General features: G+C 48.4%; 1 protein-coding gene across 1 annotated transcript in view; it reads left to right on the top strand.

The window, feature by feature from the left end:
• The window catches only part of LRRC75B (leucine rich repeat containing 75B), a 270255-nt gene that overhangs the window by 203468 nt on the left and 50130 nt on the right, over positions 1-16657 (top strand). Inside the window, exon 2 of the mRNA XM_069619869.1 lies at positions 5704-5832. Within this exon, the coding sequence (XP_069475970.1) occupies positions 5704-5832 (129 nt within the window). The remainder of the gene's footprint in view (positions 1-5703; positions 5833-16657) is intronic.

Here is a 16657-nt window from a genome sequence, read left to right as displayed (position 1 = left end):
AGTGGCTATTAGGCACAATTCTAAAATCAACTTTACACAGAGTGGCTATTAGGCACAATTCTAAACACTTCTAAATTCTACTTTTATGCAGAGAGGATACTGGGCATAATTCTGAGGTCAATGGAGAATTCCTGCTTCATAAATGCAACTATGCCACCGACATGCTATAATACGTACTTCTAAATGCAAGGCTACCACAGTATGGAGATTTTTACAGTGGTTTAGTTTCTAAGGGTGAGTGCTAGGGTAGTATGGCGTGAAGTCGTTTCTTCAGTCCCTGCCCTTGCCACACTTACTTATTGTTGTCTTCTTGCTTCTCCTGCGGATACCTGCAGATACGAACTGTAGTCATGCAGAACTATTGTGGCTTCACATATTTGTTTGCAGGGCGCAAATTTAATACTGGGCACATTGTTAGATCTTTCTTTGGCACAAGGAAGTAAGTTGAATAAATACTCCAGTTTACCTGGTTGGACAGGACGACTTTGATGGCGTCCTTTAGTAGAAGTGTGTCGATTTCCTCGAGGAGGATGCGCTGGTGTTCCTTGGAATGGGTCTTTTGTCATGGGGGTGGTTCTGGGGTTGGTCGAGGAGCTCTATACAATATCCGCCTGTTACGGTGGTCAGCACCCATCTGTCTGTGGTGTTTTCCTCCCATGCATGGGTGAAGCTGGATATACGCCCTCCTACTGGAGAGGCATGGGAAGGCACCTGGAGCAGATAGTCACTGCTTTTGAGGTGGGGTGCCACCTGGGGAGAAGGTGCCCCTGCCGCGACCGTGGGGTCTGTACGCTCCTCTAGGGTATTCTGGGAGGACTGACCCCGATTGTTTCCCCAGGCAGTACCTTGGTTCTGGTTATAGGTGGAACCTCTCTGTGAATTTTAGCTGCGTGAGCGACGAAAATTCCCATTAACCCTCTGGCCAGTAAGTTTATTGGTTAGTTGGCCCAATGACTTGAGAGTATTGTATTCTTCTTTGGCTGTCTTTAAGGTGTCCTCGATAGCCTTGCATAAGAGCACATTGGGCTCAACGGGCATGTTGATAAGGGTAGCTTGCGTGTCTGGTTTAAAACCCGCTTGGCGCAACCAAGCGGGACACTTGATAATAGTCCCTTCTGCTATGATCCTGCCTGCATTGTCTGCGGCATCAAGATTGGTTTTTAATAAGCAGCTTGACACTGCCCTGCCTTCTGCGGCCACCTGGGCAAGCTGAGACTTAAGTGGTTCCGGGGATGATGAGAGTAAGGCCGAGACCTCATCCCTTTTGTGGCAGTTGTAACTGGCCAACAGGGTAGAATCGTTAGCAATCCTGGTCTTGAATACCACGGAAGAGGCCACCTTTCTGCCCATCATGCAAAGTCTCTAGCTTTCCTTGTCAGGCGGGGCATCAGAGGTAGCTATGGGAGTACCAGCCCTCTTCCTTGCTGTGGTGACAACTAATGAATCGGGCTTCAGTTGCCCTCTGATATACAGCCAGTCAGAAGGGGCAGGTTTAAACTGTTTCTCTATGCTGGGGTTCACTGCCCACGTAAGATTAGCGGTCTCTAGCGATGGCTGTATTTTTCGCTGAATGGACTTGAGGAGAGGGATAAACTGCCCAACAGCCTTCTTATCTCCTAAGATCCTCTACAAAATATTTATCTTGTTGTACTTCCTTAGTTTCTATCTGAAAATGCTCTGCCGCCTTGACGAGCACCTCATTTAGTAGGTGTTGACTGTCAATGGGCGAGTCCATGGCGGGGGGGGGGGGTCCCGTTTAACAGGGGAGTCCATGAGATACAGATCTGTCTCGGGGTCAACCTCAGGGTCCTCATCATCCCACTAATAAGGGTTTGCTGCATCATCCCTGTAATAAGGGTCTGCTGCCTCTTGAATAAAGAGGTCTTCATGGTCGGTGTCCGGGTCATAGAGGTCAATGACTGTGCCTTGCACTGGATGCTCAGGGCGAAGTCTCTTAGCAGAGGTTTGAGCAGGTTGAACAGGGATCTGCGAACCAGAGGGTGCTGAAGTGGGGGGAGTGGAGTGGAAACTCTTGAAATAGTCAGGGTCTTTTTCATAGAAGTTGGCCATGAAGGACATCCTCCTCAAGACCCTGTCTATATCCTCAGCCGACCACTGGGAAGAACTAGGGATGACCAATGGTTGAGAAGAGAGCCCTAAATCTTCATCTGTGGGAGGAAGTAAGGTAGAAGGAGGAGCCTTCTTTTTTAGGATGGAAGGCAGAGAATCATGAGATACAAGTTCGTTGGGCATAGCATCCTGAGATCTCTCCCTATGAGGGCTTTTAGAGGATCTCTCCCTATGAGGGGTCTCAAACTACTTTTTCTTGGACTCGCTCTCCTTACCCTGGCCCCCTGAGGCGTGTTTCCCCAACTATAAGGTGTCTTGTACCTGATTTCACATAGAATGTTGAATTCCGGGTGCGGGTTGAACCGGAGCCTCGTCCATGGACGATCAGCCCTCAGTGGGAGTTTGCACAATTTCTGTACCGTCCTTCGACGGCCGGGACCAGTCATGTGGTGATCTCGATCGAGAGTGCCCAGAGGACAGAGATTCCACAGATCTTTCCCTGGATGTCGTGCGTTGCCATCTGCTCGATACGTGTCTAGTCTCGACCATGGGTTGTGTGTTTAGTGGAGGATGAAGTGATGGCGCTTCCGCCGCTAGTTATTGTCCCCATAACAAGGCCGCAGGCCTGTCTTCTGGGCTCGGGGGCCTGCGCTTGGGTAACAGGAGTAACCTCGTAGCCTTCGCCGTCAGAAACCGCGGCGTTGCTGCCATCGCTGAAGGCACCCTCAACTTCCATGGCCTCAAGCTGCCTGGTGTAGTGGACCTGGCGTTTAGTAGATCTGACCTTCAAAGTCTTGGGCTTGAAGAGCCTGCATGCTCGACAAGAACCCTCGACGTGGTCTCGCGGGAGACACAAGTTACACACAAGGTGTTTATCGACCCACGGAAATGTCCTATTGCACTTGGGGTAACATTTAAAGGGGGTCTTGTCCATAACAGAATGATACAGCAGCTAGGCGAATGTAGTTTAAGAAAAGGGGCACATACATTCTAAAATGTCCCCCCCCTCTCTCCCTACTGTGTGGGCCGAAGTCCGTAGCGGCCTTCCAAGGCCGAAACGGATCCGTCGCGAGAGTCTTTCGACTGTCATTTTTCTTGTCCTTCACCAGCGTCACATGGATGGCACACAAGTGATGGAACACAACCTTTCACCCCTTGACAAAACAGGAAGTGACATAACATATTGTTCCTAAGTACACTACAAGAAATATCATTGCAATATCACCATAATGTTATATACATTTCATACAAGAATGGATCACCATATGTATGATTAATATCAGTGTGTATAGGCCCATATTACCAAATTACTGTGAATGCAAGCAGACGTCCAAGGCCAAATGATAATGATATGTTATCATATAGCACTTATGCGTAAGCGCTTTACATAGAACAAATATACATACAATATCATCCAACCTGTGCTGGTACTCATTTATCGACCTCAGAAGGGTGAAAGGCTGAGTTAAGGTGTTTAACAACAGGTTAAATCAGTGACTCACCCCCTGAAGTGTGCCCGGAAATAAAACTTTATGAGCCTGGCAATTATTGGATAGAATTCCAGAAAGACGAATAATTTGTTATTCCTATTCTTTCTTATTTAGCGTCACTGCTCACGTGTCAGGGATCATGGGTACAGTGGACGTCACACTAGGGATAGTATTACTGGCACGCCCTGTGTCGACGCCCATTTTTGAGTTTCGAAAAACAAACTAATACTCCGCAGCTTCCACTAGATGTCTGCCTATACACAGCATGTGAGTCTAAGCAGATACAAGCATCAGAAATATGATTACGGTGAGTAATGTATCTCATATATTTTTTTTAAACTTTTTTTTCTAGGGGTAGCAAGGGAGACCACAGGGGTAACAAGGGCGACTAGCAACCCACAAATGACGTCCCTGGCTCCCCCAAATCAACATTTAACATCTGCCAACAAGCACAACTTGAATTCACAATGCAGTCCCCCACAGAGTACATGCATATACCTCTGCACCCCAACTTACCATCTACTGACCAAATGTAGCCCAAGTACAGCCCTAGATCCCCCAGCAAATCGCTACAGCATTATATGCATGTACTCTGTGGGGCACTGCTATATAAATTCAAGTTGTGCTTGTTGGCATACGTCAAACATTGAGGGGTGGGAGCCAAATATTTCATGTATAGAACTGAGCCAGGGATGAGCCATGAGGTGTGGCTTGGGTCTAAGAGCTAAATGGGAGCTGGGCACCCAAAACGGATCTGCGTGAAATGACCAAATGCAAAAGTCAGACTACCAAAAGTCTGGCCTTTTTTTTCTTTTTTCCGCAAACTATATATGTGGGGGGAGACCCCCCTATACCCCCCACACATTAACCCTATACATTTTTATTAACTTTACCCCCCACATATATATCTGCAAAAAATGGGGGTCGGACTTTTGGGGGTCGGTCATTTTGTCCTATTCCCCCAAAACATCCATACCTTGCTTCTGCCTTCCCACCCTCAAACACAGAACCCATACCCATCATCCTGCCTACTCAACCTCCAACAATAACCCCTTGGCAGGTACACTGGTAAGATGGCTTGGATGAAGCTGGACTGAAGCTCTGCCCCAGTTCATCATGGGAACCGTTTGCCTTTCTTTTGTGGCCAGGGCTGGTTGAAGGTGTTTTTGTGCTCCACGCAAAGGGCCATTTTGGTGCTGTACCTTTTACAAAGGTCTGCAACCTTTAGCTCTCCAGATGTTTTGGACTATGACTCCAATCAGGCCTTGCATGTGTAGTCAAACATCAGGGAACATAGGAGCTGCAATCTAAACAACCGGAGAGTCACAGGTCGCAGTCCCATGCCTTAAAACAAGGCCCGGTTGGTTCAGGTCAATTGCATAGAATGTCCTTATTGTAGCACCTAGAATGTCTTTATTGTAGCACCTGGAATGCCTGTATTGTAGCACCTAGAATGCCCTTATTGTAGCACCTAGAATGTCTGTATTGTAGCACCTAGAATGCCCTTATTGTAGCACCTAAAATGCCCTTATTGTAGCACCTAGAATGTCATTTTTGTAGCACTTAGAATGTCTTTATTGTAGCACCTAGAATGTCTGTATTGTAGCCCCTAGAATGCCCTTATTGTAGCACATAGAATGTCCTTATTGTAGCCCCTAGAATGTCTTTATTGTAGCACCTAGAATATCCTTATTGTAGCCCCTAGAATGTCTTTATTGTAGCACCTAGAATGTCCTTCTTGTCGCTCCAGCCATGATTTCGACAGTCCATGCTTTTCTACATCAGAATTTCAGAAGAGCTTGAAAAGAGGAATTAGTCAAATCTCAACAGTGACATTTTGTGATGGGCTCAGATTTCATTTTTCTTTACCCAGAACCTGTTATACCGAGATGATAATTGTACTTCCAAATGGGTGTTTTTTTGTCACAGGAGAAACATTTCATCCACATGGCCTTTGAACTCTACTAAGTCTTTCATCCTTCTACAATGAACACTCCTGAATTATATTTTTCATTTAAGTACCACGGATGAATCTGTTTGTGGTGGGTCCTATTTAAGCGGTCTAAGTGCTTGGTTAAACAACATGAACTCTTGGAGAGTCTCCTTAAATTCCCAACTCTGTCTCTTCTTCTTTTGTTAACAGGATCTTGGTCTGGAGGGGTCACTCCTCAAGGACATCCTTTACAGGCACGCCACCTTCTTGAACCTGGTGGATCCTATTTCCCATGAGCTGCTGATGAGCCTGGCCAGAGACCTGCAGTGCCCCAAAAAGGTGAAACCATTGTCTGCACACCCACTCTCTTGCCTGCATGTCATCACACACTTTTCAGTCTACCAAACCCCTCAAAACCGGTCCATTCATACTTCCTACCATCTGCCAACCACACTCCTCTGTAAATGCCCCTCCACACTCCTCCCTAGCTTCTGTCCACATATCTCTCTGTCTCTGTATATCCATCCATCCACACTTCACTGTTAGTCTACCCACACTGCTCATCATCTGTTCATTCACACTCCTCACTCGGTGGCTCCACACCCTCTTCACTGTTAGCCTAGCCACACTGCTCATCATCTGTTCGTTCACACCCCTCACTCTGTGGCTACCCACACTCTTTACTGTTAGACTAGCCACACTGCTCATCATCTATTCATTCACACCCCTCACTCTGTGGCTACCCACACCTTCACTGTTAGTCTACCAACACTGCTCATCATCTGTCCACTCACACCCCTCACTCTGTGGCTACCCACACTCTTCACTGTTAGTCTACCCACACTGCTCATCATCTATTCATTCACACCCCTCACTCTGTGGCTACCCACACCTTGACTGTTAGTCTACCCACACTGCTCATCATCTGTTCATTCACACCCCTCACTCTGTGGTTACCCACACTATTTACTGTTAGCCTAGCCACACTGCTCATCATCTGCCCACTCACACTGTTCACTCTGTGGCTGCACACACTCTTCACTGTTAGTCTAGACACCTTGCTCATCATCTGTTCATTCACACTCCTCCCTGTGTGGATGCCCACACTCTTCACTATTAGTCTATTCACACTGCTCATCATAAGTCCACACACTCCCCACATTGTGGCCACCCACACTCTTCACTTTTAGCCTAGCCACATTGCTCATCATCTGTCCGCTCACACTCTTCACTCTCTGGCCACTCACACTCTTCACTGTTAGTCTAGCCACACTGCTCATCATCTGTCCGCTCACACTCTTCACTCTGTGGCCACCCACACTCTTCACTGTTAGTCTAGCGACACTGCTCATCATCTGCCCACTCACACTCCTCACTCTGTGCCCACTCACACTCTTCACTGTTAGTCTACGCACACTTCGTTTCATTTGTCCATTCACACTTCTCGCTCTCTGACCATCCACACTCTTCACTGTTAGTCTATCCACACTGCTCATCAATTGGTCACTCACACTCATCACTCTGAGGCCATCCACACTCTTCACTGTTAGTCTACCCACACTGCTCGTCATCTGCCCATTAATACTCCTCTAAAGATAATTGAGCCCTAAACATCCAAACCTTTCAAAGTGTTCAATGTCAAATGTACGAATAAAGTGTCTAATGTAGACAGATATTTTCCAATGCAGCCGAGCGAATGCAGGGGCGGGCGCCTCGTGATAGCCCCCATGGGCAGAGACTAGAGTGATTTCTTTATAGACCCCGGATTAGTACAATGGAAACAGTCAACCTTGAGGGTATAAATAAGCCGCAAGAGCCCAGGTTATTACTGTAGAGTGCGGGTGAGGCTGTAGAGCAAGGTTCTTGCTGGAAGGGTTATTGTGACTGAATTCTGGAAAATGCAATCAACATGTTCTTCACAGAAAGTGCAGGGAGTGCAGCCCTGTCGATCAGCACAGCAACGCGAATGGGGTGTAAACACAGTGTGCCCGTCACGATGGGAGCCTGCATTGCAAGACGAAATACAGTGAACATGTCATTGCAATGTCTGCACATCCAGGGGAGCGGCCATTAGCAGCCTCCAACATCTTCTGCTTCCATCTATGCAGAACAGGCTTATGTTCTCGTTCTCTCTCTCTCTCTCTCTCTCTCTCTCTCTCTCTCTCTTTTTCTCTTTCTCTCTCTCTCTCTCTCTCTCTCTCTCTCTCTCTCTTCCTCCTCTCCCCCCTCTATCTCTTTCTCTCTCTCTCCCCCTTTCTCATTATCTCGTTCTCTCTCTCTCTCTCTCTCTCTCTCTCTCTCTATCTTTTTCTATCTCTCTCCCCCTCTCTCTCTCTTTCTGTCTCTTTCTCCCTCTGTCCCTCTCTCTCTCTCTCTCTCCCCCTCTCTATCCCTTTCTCTCCCTCTCCCTCTCTCTATCTCTCTCTCCCTCTTTCTCTCCCTCTCCCTCTCTATATCTCTCTATCTCTCTCTCCCCTCTCCCTCGCTCTATCTTTTTCTATCTCTCTCCCCCTCTCCCTCGATTTCTTTCTCTCTCTCGCCCTCTCTCTCTCCCTATCTCTTTTTCTCTCTCTCCCTCTCCCTCTCTCTTTCTCTCTCTCTCTTCTTGTCTCTCTCTTTCTCTCTCTCTTCCTCTCTTTCTCTGCTTTTCTCTCTGCCTCGTTCCTCTCTATCTCTCTCTATCTCTCCCATCTCCCTCGCTCTATCTTTTTCTATCTCTCTCCCCCTCTCTCTAGATCTCTTTCTCTCTCTCCCTCTCTCTCTTCCTGTCTCCCTGTCTCTCTCTCTCTCTCTTCTTGTCTCTTTCTCTCTCTCACTTCCTCTCTTTCTCTCTTTCTCTCTCTCTCTCTCTTCTTGTCTCTTCCTCTCTCTCTTCCTCTCTTTCTCTCTTTCTCTCTCTCTCTCTCTCTCTTCTTGTCTCTTTCTCTCTCTCTGCCTCGTTCCTCTCTATCTCCTTTCTTCCAATCTATGCAGAACAGTGTTATATTCTCTCGCTCTTTATCTCTATCCCTTGCTCTCTCTCTCTTCCTCTTTGACTCTCTTCCTCTTCATCTTTCTTCCTCTCTCTATCTCCTTTCTTCCCACTTAGCCTCTCTCTCTCGCTCTCTCTCCCCCTTTCCCCCTCCTCGCCTCTCTCTCTCCTTTCTAGCTGTCCCTCTCCTTTCTTTGACTGTCTTCCCCTCTCTCCTCTCTCCGTGTGCCTCACGTCCTTCTCACCTGTCTCTCTTGTCCCTTCTCTGTGTCTCTTTCCTCTCCCCCCCCCCCGCCCTCCACCCTAGCTGCCTCCCCCCTTCCTCGCCTCTCTCTTTCATTCGCCCATCTGTCTCTCACGCGAGAGACACGGCCGCCATTCTTCGCCAGGTCAAAGGTCTTTGTTTGTTATCTTGTCACTCACTCAGCCAAACATGAACCACTTTTCTTGGCACTGTATTAAGCAGCCTTTTTTTCCTAATCATCACTCAACGATGAATGTTACTTCATAGCGCTAGCCAAGGGGTCTGCCTGCGACCTTTGGCTCTCCAGATGTGTTGGACTCTATCTCCCATCAGCCCCCGTCAGCATGGTCAATGGTGAGGGGTCTTGGTAGTCCTAGACCAACACATCTGGAGAGTTGCAGACGCACAGTAGCATTTTCGATTATGCCCAGCAGACGGGGGGTTAGGGGGCAGCAATAAGCCAGGGGACCTTGTCAGAGAGGGGGACGCCCGAACCAGGCCAACAGGTAAACACCCCGGGATATCCTGGCATTTCTACAGGTCATGCAATTCATTACCACTCGGCAACATATTCTGTGTTATTATTTGCATGCTTATAGTACATGCTTACCCCACTTACAGGCATTGAATATATTTTTCTATGATTTTACGCTGCCATGATTTCATTTTAGGTGCAAAGCCAACTATTATTTTTACTGAAGCCACACCATTAAAAAAAAAATCATATGTTTAGCCAAAAAAACAGGATTTCTCAGGAAGTAGACTTTGGGGGCGATACATGGCACACTAGAGACCATTTGTACTCAAATAGTTTGCACATGTCGAGTTACAAATGACCTTATATGAGCAATGCGCAATTTGCACTTCATGTAATTTGAATGCGCAGATGTGGTTTATTCGCAAAGAGGGGAAGACACAGGTTTTAATCATTTTCCTGAGATGGAATAATACTGTAGGAGCTTTCGAAGGAACACGAATCGTCTTCATCACACTCTGAGGAAGACGGTCTGTATGACTTCGAAAGCTCCTGCTGATTCCAGCTCAGCATAATCAGTTCAGTTAATCCAATGAATGAAAGGGATTCAAACTTTTAAAAAAAATAAAAAATGGGTCTAAAACAGCAGAAACTTGCTTTGAAAAATGTTCCTGAAAATGGTGCCAGATTTCGTGGGGAATTAACCACTTACGGGGAACTACGTTTAAAATGCTTGGTCGTTGGACAGGGCGGGAAGTGGAAAATTGCTACACAAGCAAGATAATTAGTATTTGTTTGTAATCAGGAAGTTCAATATGTATTACCGTTACCTGTGGGTGTTAATAGAGGTACCTCTCTCGTGCGCGGGGGGGCGGGGGGGGAGTGTGTGTGTGTGTTTATATATATATATATATATATATATATATATATATATATATATATATATATATATATATATATATGAGAGCGTGCACGTGCATACATTCTGATGTTTGTGACTCCTGTGCAGTTGACTCAGGTTCAATCTCAGAAAGTAAAGTAGGATTGGAAATGGAGGGGTGGCTCTCGTTAGGGGGTGTGGCCGCAGGACACGCCCCCTAATGAGAGCCTCCCCTGGCGATTAAGGATCGGCGGGTTAGTTGGTAAAAGAGGTGGAGCTGGGGTACACTGGTATTATTAACTTTGATGCACCCAGCCCCTCCTTTTAAACAAAAAACCAAAAAGCCCCAGCTCCACCTGTCCACATGCTTTGTGGACAGCCATGTGGAAGGATGTGGCAGGCAATCCAGTTTGGAAGCAACTTTAGGGGCTAGTTGCTTGTGAGTGAGTAGTTTCACAGTGATTGTACAGCCTTGCCGGACCCGGTAATTGCTCATTCCTGGGCGCCGGAAAATATTCTTCCCCATTCCCATTGAGCCGCAGAGGGCTCAATGGGAATGGGGAAGCCGGATGCACCAGCACCCTTCGTGAACCGTGCCGGTGCATGCGTCATGCTCTGCTCGCAGGTGCCGGTACGGCCGCCACATCAGACCTGGCGGCCGCAAAGGCTCCTGCGAGCAGAATTCGTAGTTTGCCGGTACGGTAACAACGGAACCGACAAGCTTACCAGTACTGTTGTTACTGTAACGGCAAACTTGTAATGAGGCCCGATTGAGGGCTATCTTGTCGGTCCATGTATAGGTGACTTGTTGCCACCTGCATTCAGAAATTCTTGAAGGGGTCTCATCTGTAGCTTGCACAAGGGGACCAGATGGATGCAGGAAGACATCATCCACAGCAGGTACTTAATGGACCGGACTGTTGCCACGGAAGCTGTCAAAAGCTGTTGGGCCTTTCCCTGGATGGCCTACACCCGCTCTTCTGAGGGAGTTGCCAGACACAATCCTGTGTTGAGTCAGGCACCCAGGAACAGTGCATTCTGCAATGGCACTATGCAGGAATTCTGATAGTTGATTGAGAATCTGAGCAAAGTCAGAAGTTGGATGGTCTCTGCGGTGTGCTGGGCTGCCAGTGCACGGATGCGGGACCGGATGAGCCAACTGTACATGTAAGGGTAAACGTGGATTGCTTTGTGGCGCAAATGTGCTGCCACCAGTAGCAGGCATTTGGTAAATACTCTTGGGCTGATTTTAGGCTTAAGGGCAAGGCCTTGAACTGGCAATGTCACCCCTGAACGACAAACCGTTAGAACTTCCGGTGTTTGCGATGAATGGGGATATGGAAGTAGCATCTTGCAGGTCGAGGGTCGCCAGAAAATTCTCTACCGCCGGTTGGTCGGGTATGTGTTGCAATGTGACCACCCTGAACCTTTGGAATTTGAGTAACTTGTTGAGGTGCCATAGGTCTAGGATTCGCCACCACCCCTGAATTCTTCCTTACCAGAAAGTATCTGGAGTACACTCCCTAGCCTCGGAGGCACTGAGGGACTGGTTCTATTGCCCCTTTGCCTAGCATGAATTGAACCTCCTTTATCAGCTGACCACGTGCAGTTCTTGTCTTGTGAATGTGTGGGCATCTGTCCTGGAATTCCAAAATGTGCCCCTGCTGAAGGACATCATGCACCCATTTGTCGGTGAAGCTCTTTCGCCACTGATCAACAATGTTTGACAGTCGCCTTCCACTGGGTTGCAGAATGGGGGTGCGTGTCCTGGGTCAGTTCAGACCTACTTTGGCATCTGTGCCCTAAATGGGGGGTGACGACAACTCTGGAACCCACTTCTGTAGGCCTGGGAGTGTCCCGAATAAGCCTCCTAAGTGGTAGAGAGGGAGGGCTGACGATAGGGGGGTTGAAACTCTTTGAAAACCTGGAGCCTCTCCCCTTCGAGGAACGAAAGGACGGCCCCCCGGCTGAAGGGTTCCCAGAGAATGTGCCATCTCAGTGTCATTCGTTATGGCCTGAAGAGTTTCGATGAACGCCTTGCCAAACAGGTGCCATTGAAAGGCCATTGAAAGGCACATTAACCACCTTGGTCCGCCCATTTCTGCAGAGGTTGGTGGCCTTGAGCCAACCTTGGCCACAGAGAACCACACCATTCCCCATCTGGCAAAAGCATGAGTCTGCAATGTCAAGAGCAATGGTGATGGTGTGGTCAGAAGCCACCTCTGCCTCCTGGAATAGGGCTAAGGCTCTGCCTTCTTGTCATCAAGGAGGAAGTCGAGGATGGGCCCAACGTATACCACATTTCTTGACAGGATGGCGAGGGCAAGGGCGTTGGCGGCCTTGATTGTCTATGCTGCCATAGTGATTATGCACTTCCCTGCAGCATCTAGCTTTTTAGGTGCCTGGTCTGGAGGCACCAAGGACAAAGAAGAGGGGTGAGGGCTGGAACCTGAGTCTGGATCCCAGTACTTCTTCTCCAATCAGTCACGCTTAGCAGGAGTGGTATTAGGAGCCTTCATGACCACTAACCCGTCCTCCCTTATGTCATCCAACAAGGGAACCGAGACGATGGTCTTCTTAGAGGACTTCTGTCGTTCAACAAGGAAACCCTCCTTTCTTCCGTCTGGTACCAGGTTGAATAGTTTGGCATCAATAGTTTGGCCTTTGATATCATTTAGTGGAAAGAACCAATCTGCTCCAGGGGAGATGCCCTGGTGGGCGCATCGACATCTGCAGGTTCCCCATCAGCGGGAATGTAGTCATCAAACTCATCCATGTGTGTACCGGTGGTGATGTTGTCAGTGTCTGTCTGATCTGTTTTTTCTACCAGATGGGGCGCGCCACTAGCATTGTCCGAAGGGTGACACAGGCCTTATGAGGTGGCAGGGCTGAGCTTTGGAGGGCTTATTGCCGGAACAGGGATAGGAGTAGTAGGTAGCCACTGCTGGATTTCAGGCACCCATGTGTATAAGGTGGTCAGAATTTCCAAGGGCATGTCACTTGGTGCAGGAGCAGGTGCAGCAGTTGTAGGAGGCGGGCCAGAGCCCCTTGGAGGGCTAAACCGCAGGGAAGGCCTGCGGGCTGGTGACTGCTGATGAGGCATGGGCATAATGGGGTCAGGTTCCCCTTGGCCCACTTCCTGATCTGAGTAAAACCCCTCTCGAAGGTCTTCTTCACAGCTGGTATAGATTGCTGGAGACTTTCTGGAGAATCCCAGAGGTGCCAGAGTGAAATGTGGTGCAGCCTTGGTGGGTCTGGGTAGGAGTACCAAAGCTGGAGGCGTGTCTCTCACTTAATCCTTAGGGAAAGTGGTGACGACTGGAGCCTGTGGAGCAGGAAAAGGTGCCGTCGTTGACAGGACCATTGTTGGAACCACTGACGGTGGTCTAGATGGCAGGGAAACCCTGGGAGTGGTAATCATCTCAGCGGTAAAGGCGACAGTTGTAGACACATGCTTTGGTGTTGCAGCCGTCGAAGGAAGAGCAGACTTCATAGACGGAGTTATCGCCAGATTGACAGTCTTGATGGATGAAGTCATCGTTCAATGACGGTGGAGCTGGCAACAGGTCCTTCGGTGACTTGCTCCTCGACGAAGACCTGTGCTTGGTCACTGATGTCACCGACTTTCTCACAGAGGGAGGTAGCCCACCTGCCGGTAGGCTAACTGTTAATGGAGCCAGTGACGGTGACCGGCCTCTCTCTAAACAGGGTCCCGCAGTGACCATCGACGAGGAAGGCACTGGAGTGTGTGATTTAACCTTCTTTTGGATCTTTGCCAAGAAAGCATCCTTTATGGACCTCAGCCTCTTTTTACTGGAGGAAGCATTCTATTTGGACCTGTCGGCCCTGGAAGAGGCATGACTATGACCAGAGGCCACGTGAGAGGCCTTCTCCTATTCGATCCATGCCACCAATGTCCAATTACGGTCCTTCTCTGTCTTTGAGGAAAACGACTGGCAAATTGGACATCCGTCCGCATCGTGGTCGTGATGGAGACAGTAAATACACTTGAGGTGGAAATCCTCGATGAAGATATTCTTTAGTCTGCAGTTTTCACATGACCTGAAAATAAATGTTTCTTTGTGCATTCTGCCGTGGTGATTGAGCAAGGCGCAAGCCTGGGCATATGTCGCCAAGAACTGGAGATCCGACGACAGACTGAGGATCTTCCCTGGCAATGCGTCCCCACCACCGGTAGTCAAAACGTGACAGAAGACGATGAAGAGATTAAGACATTTCACAAAAATAGGCAGAAAAAAGCTGAAAGCTAACGATTTTCGAGGCGTGCAGCATGAGGACTCCTAACACGAGAAATGTGCAGTAAAAATCTGAAGATGTCCACCAGAGGCGGCGCTTAGGAGGAACAGTGTCATTGGCTGGGGAAATAGGACCCAAAGTAACACTGATAGGTTATACATGAGACAAGCAGTTTTTTAGCTTAAAGCTAAAGTGCTTTATATGTACACAGGATTCCCAGCATGACGACAGGGATATTCATGAGCATGTGAATCCATGCAAGACCCCATGCTGGAGAAATAGATGCTTTCAGAAGTTGAAGTGTTCACTCTAGACCCAGGGGAGCCAGAGATGTCATGGCACCATGGCCGAGCCTGGGGGTCTGGCCTGGCTCTTAGGGCCCAACACGAGCCGAGCCTGGGAAATGGCTGCGCAAAAAGAGAAATGCATGTGTAAGGGTAGAAAAAAGGGGCTGTGGGGAAGGAAATGGATTGGGACAATAAAAGAGGCCATAGAGGTTTGGGGGCAACAAAAGGGACTTTGTGAGAAAAGGGGCTAAAGGGAGCAAGAAAAGGGGATAAACAGTACTGGGGCATCACAATTTGCTAAAGCGGCCTGGGACAACAAGGGACACCAACAGGGACAGAAGGGGGCCAGAACAGGTGCTAGGGGCAACAAAAAAGTTCTAAACGGGACTCGTGGTCAACAATTGGCTAAAGAATTCGGGGGCTACAAAAGGGGCCTGAACAGGGGATAAAGGGTGACGTGGCAACAAAAGGTTGTGGGGCAGTGAAATGGGGCTAACGCGGACAAGAACAGGGATTAACGGAGACAAGAACAAGGGCTAGGGGTAACAAAAGGGCTAAATGGGACTTGTGGGTCAAGAAAAAGGAAAAACACACCTGGGGAGCTAAAAGAGTTAAGTTGCAACAAAAGGGGATAAATGCGACTGGGGTCAAGAAAAGGGGCAAAACGGTCCTGGGGCAGCTAAAAAGGTTAAGGGGGGACAAAAAGGGACTAAATGGGACTGAGGATCAGGAAAGGGGGATAAATTGGTCTGTGGCAGCTAAAGGGGTTGTGGCAACAAAAGGGAATATAGGATACTGGAGAAACAAAGGGGCTCATACACCTTTTGAATTTGCCGCTACCTCACAGCACCACCAGTAAGTGTTTGAATCATGCCGTGGCTGGGGACGAGGTAAAAAAAAAAGATGTGCTCCTGTTGCCGGCAGCGCTTACAGAAGCATGCCTGCCTGACTTCCTGTCGTGCCACCTGACTTCCTGTCTTGCCCCAGCCAATCAATGAGTGGCTGGGTTGGGACCAGCAGTAAGGCAGCTGGGACCAGAAGACAGGCACATTTACAGAAGCGTGTCTTTTTATTTATTTATTTTTAAATCTAAGCAGTGGGATAGCACCCGGTGTGACTCATTGCCGGACCCTGCTTTGGGCAGACACTGGCCCGAGAGCGGGGGCAGACACTGGCCCGAGAGCGGGGTCAGGCCAAAGCCCTAGGTGGGGCTTGCCCAGCTCTTGTTCGTGTGTATAGGCGTGACTTATGGAGAAAACCCAGGATCAGTGTATGATGAAAAGCCCCTCAGTGTGCAGTGCCTAGAATTCCACCGCAGTGATTACATTTGGCAATAAACTTCCCTGCACATGGATGAAAAACAGGCCCAGTGTAAGAAGAACTATGAGGTCTGGATCAAGACTTCTGTGAGTGTGTGTGGCAATGTGGGTGAATCTGTGTCTATGTGCCAGTGTGCCTACGAGTATCAGTGTGTGCCCGAGTCATGGATGTTGATTGTTGAGTTTCAGTGCTCATCAGAAATGTTCAGTATTCTCATGATCACCAGTGTAATGCTGCGTGCTAATTGGTCTCTGTGAGTCCCCCCTGTCCCTCCATGTGCCAGTGTGTGTCTGTGTATGCTACTGCCACTAATGTGTTTGTCAAGCTCCGTGTGTGTGTGTGTATCCCCATTGTGCCAGTGTGTGTCTGTGAATTCACATATATGCCAGTGTGTGTCTTTGCATCTTCCTGTGTGCCAGTGTGTGTCTGTGTTTTTATCCCTGTGTTCCAATGTCTGTCTGTGTGACAGAATGCCATGTGGCGAGGTTAAGACTGCCCAATCTTTTTTTGATTTTCAATAAATAAAATGATGCAGGTATTTCTATTTCTGAAAGGGAGGTCTGCTAACCAGACCCATTTTCAATATGCTCCATGCCAAAGTTATAGTGCACTCATGTGCCTTTTCTGAGATGGTATCCGACCACCCCTGCATTGGCACAGGACAGGTTCAATGGTCGGAAAATACATTCCTGACAGCTGCTCAAACACCAAGTTCCAACAGGCCAAGGTG

Source organism: Ambystoma mexicanum, chromosome 10, assembly GCF_040938575.1.
Source record: "Ambystoma mexicanum isolate Mex_15411 chromosome 10, UKY_AmexF1_1, whole genome shotgun sequence".
NCBI lineage: Eukaryota > Metazoa > Chordata > Amphibia > Caudata > Ambystomatidae > Ambystoma > Ambystoma mexicanum.
Note: the sequence above shows the minus strand (reverse complement) of the source record. Positions and strands in the feature narration are given on the sequence as shown.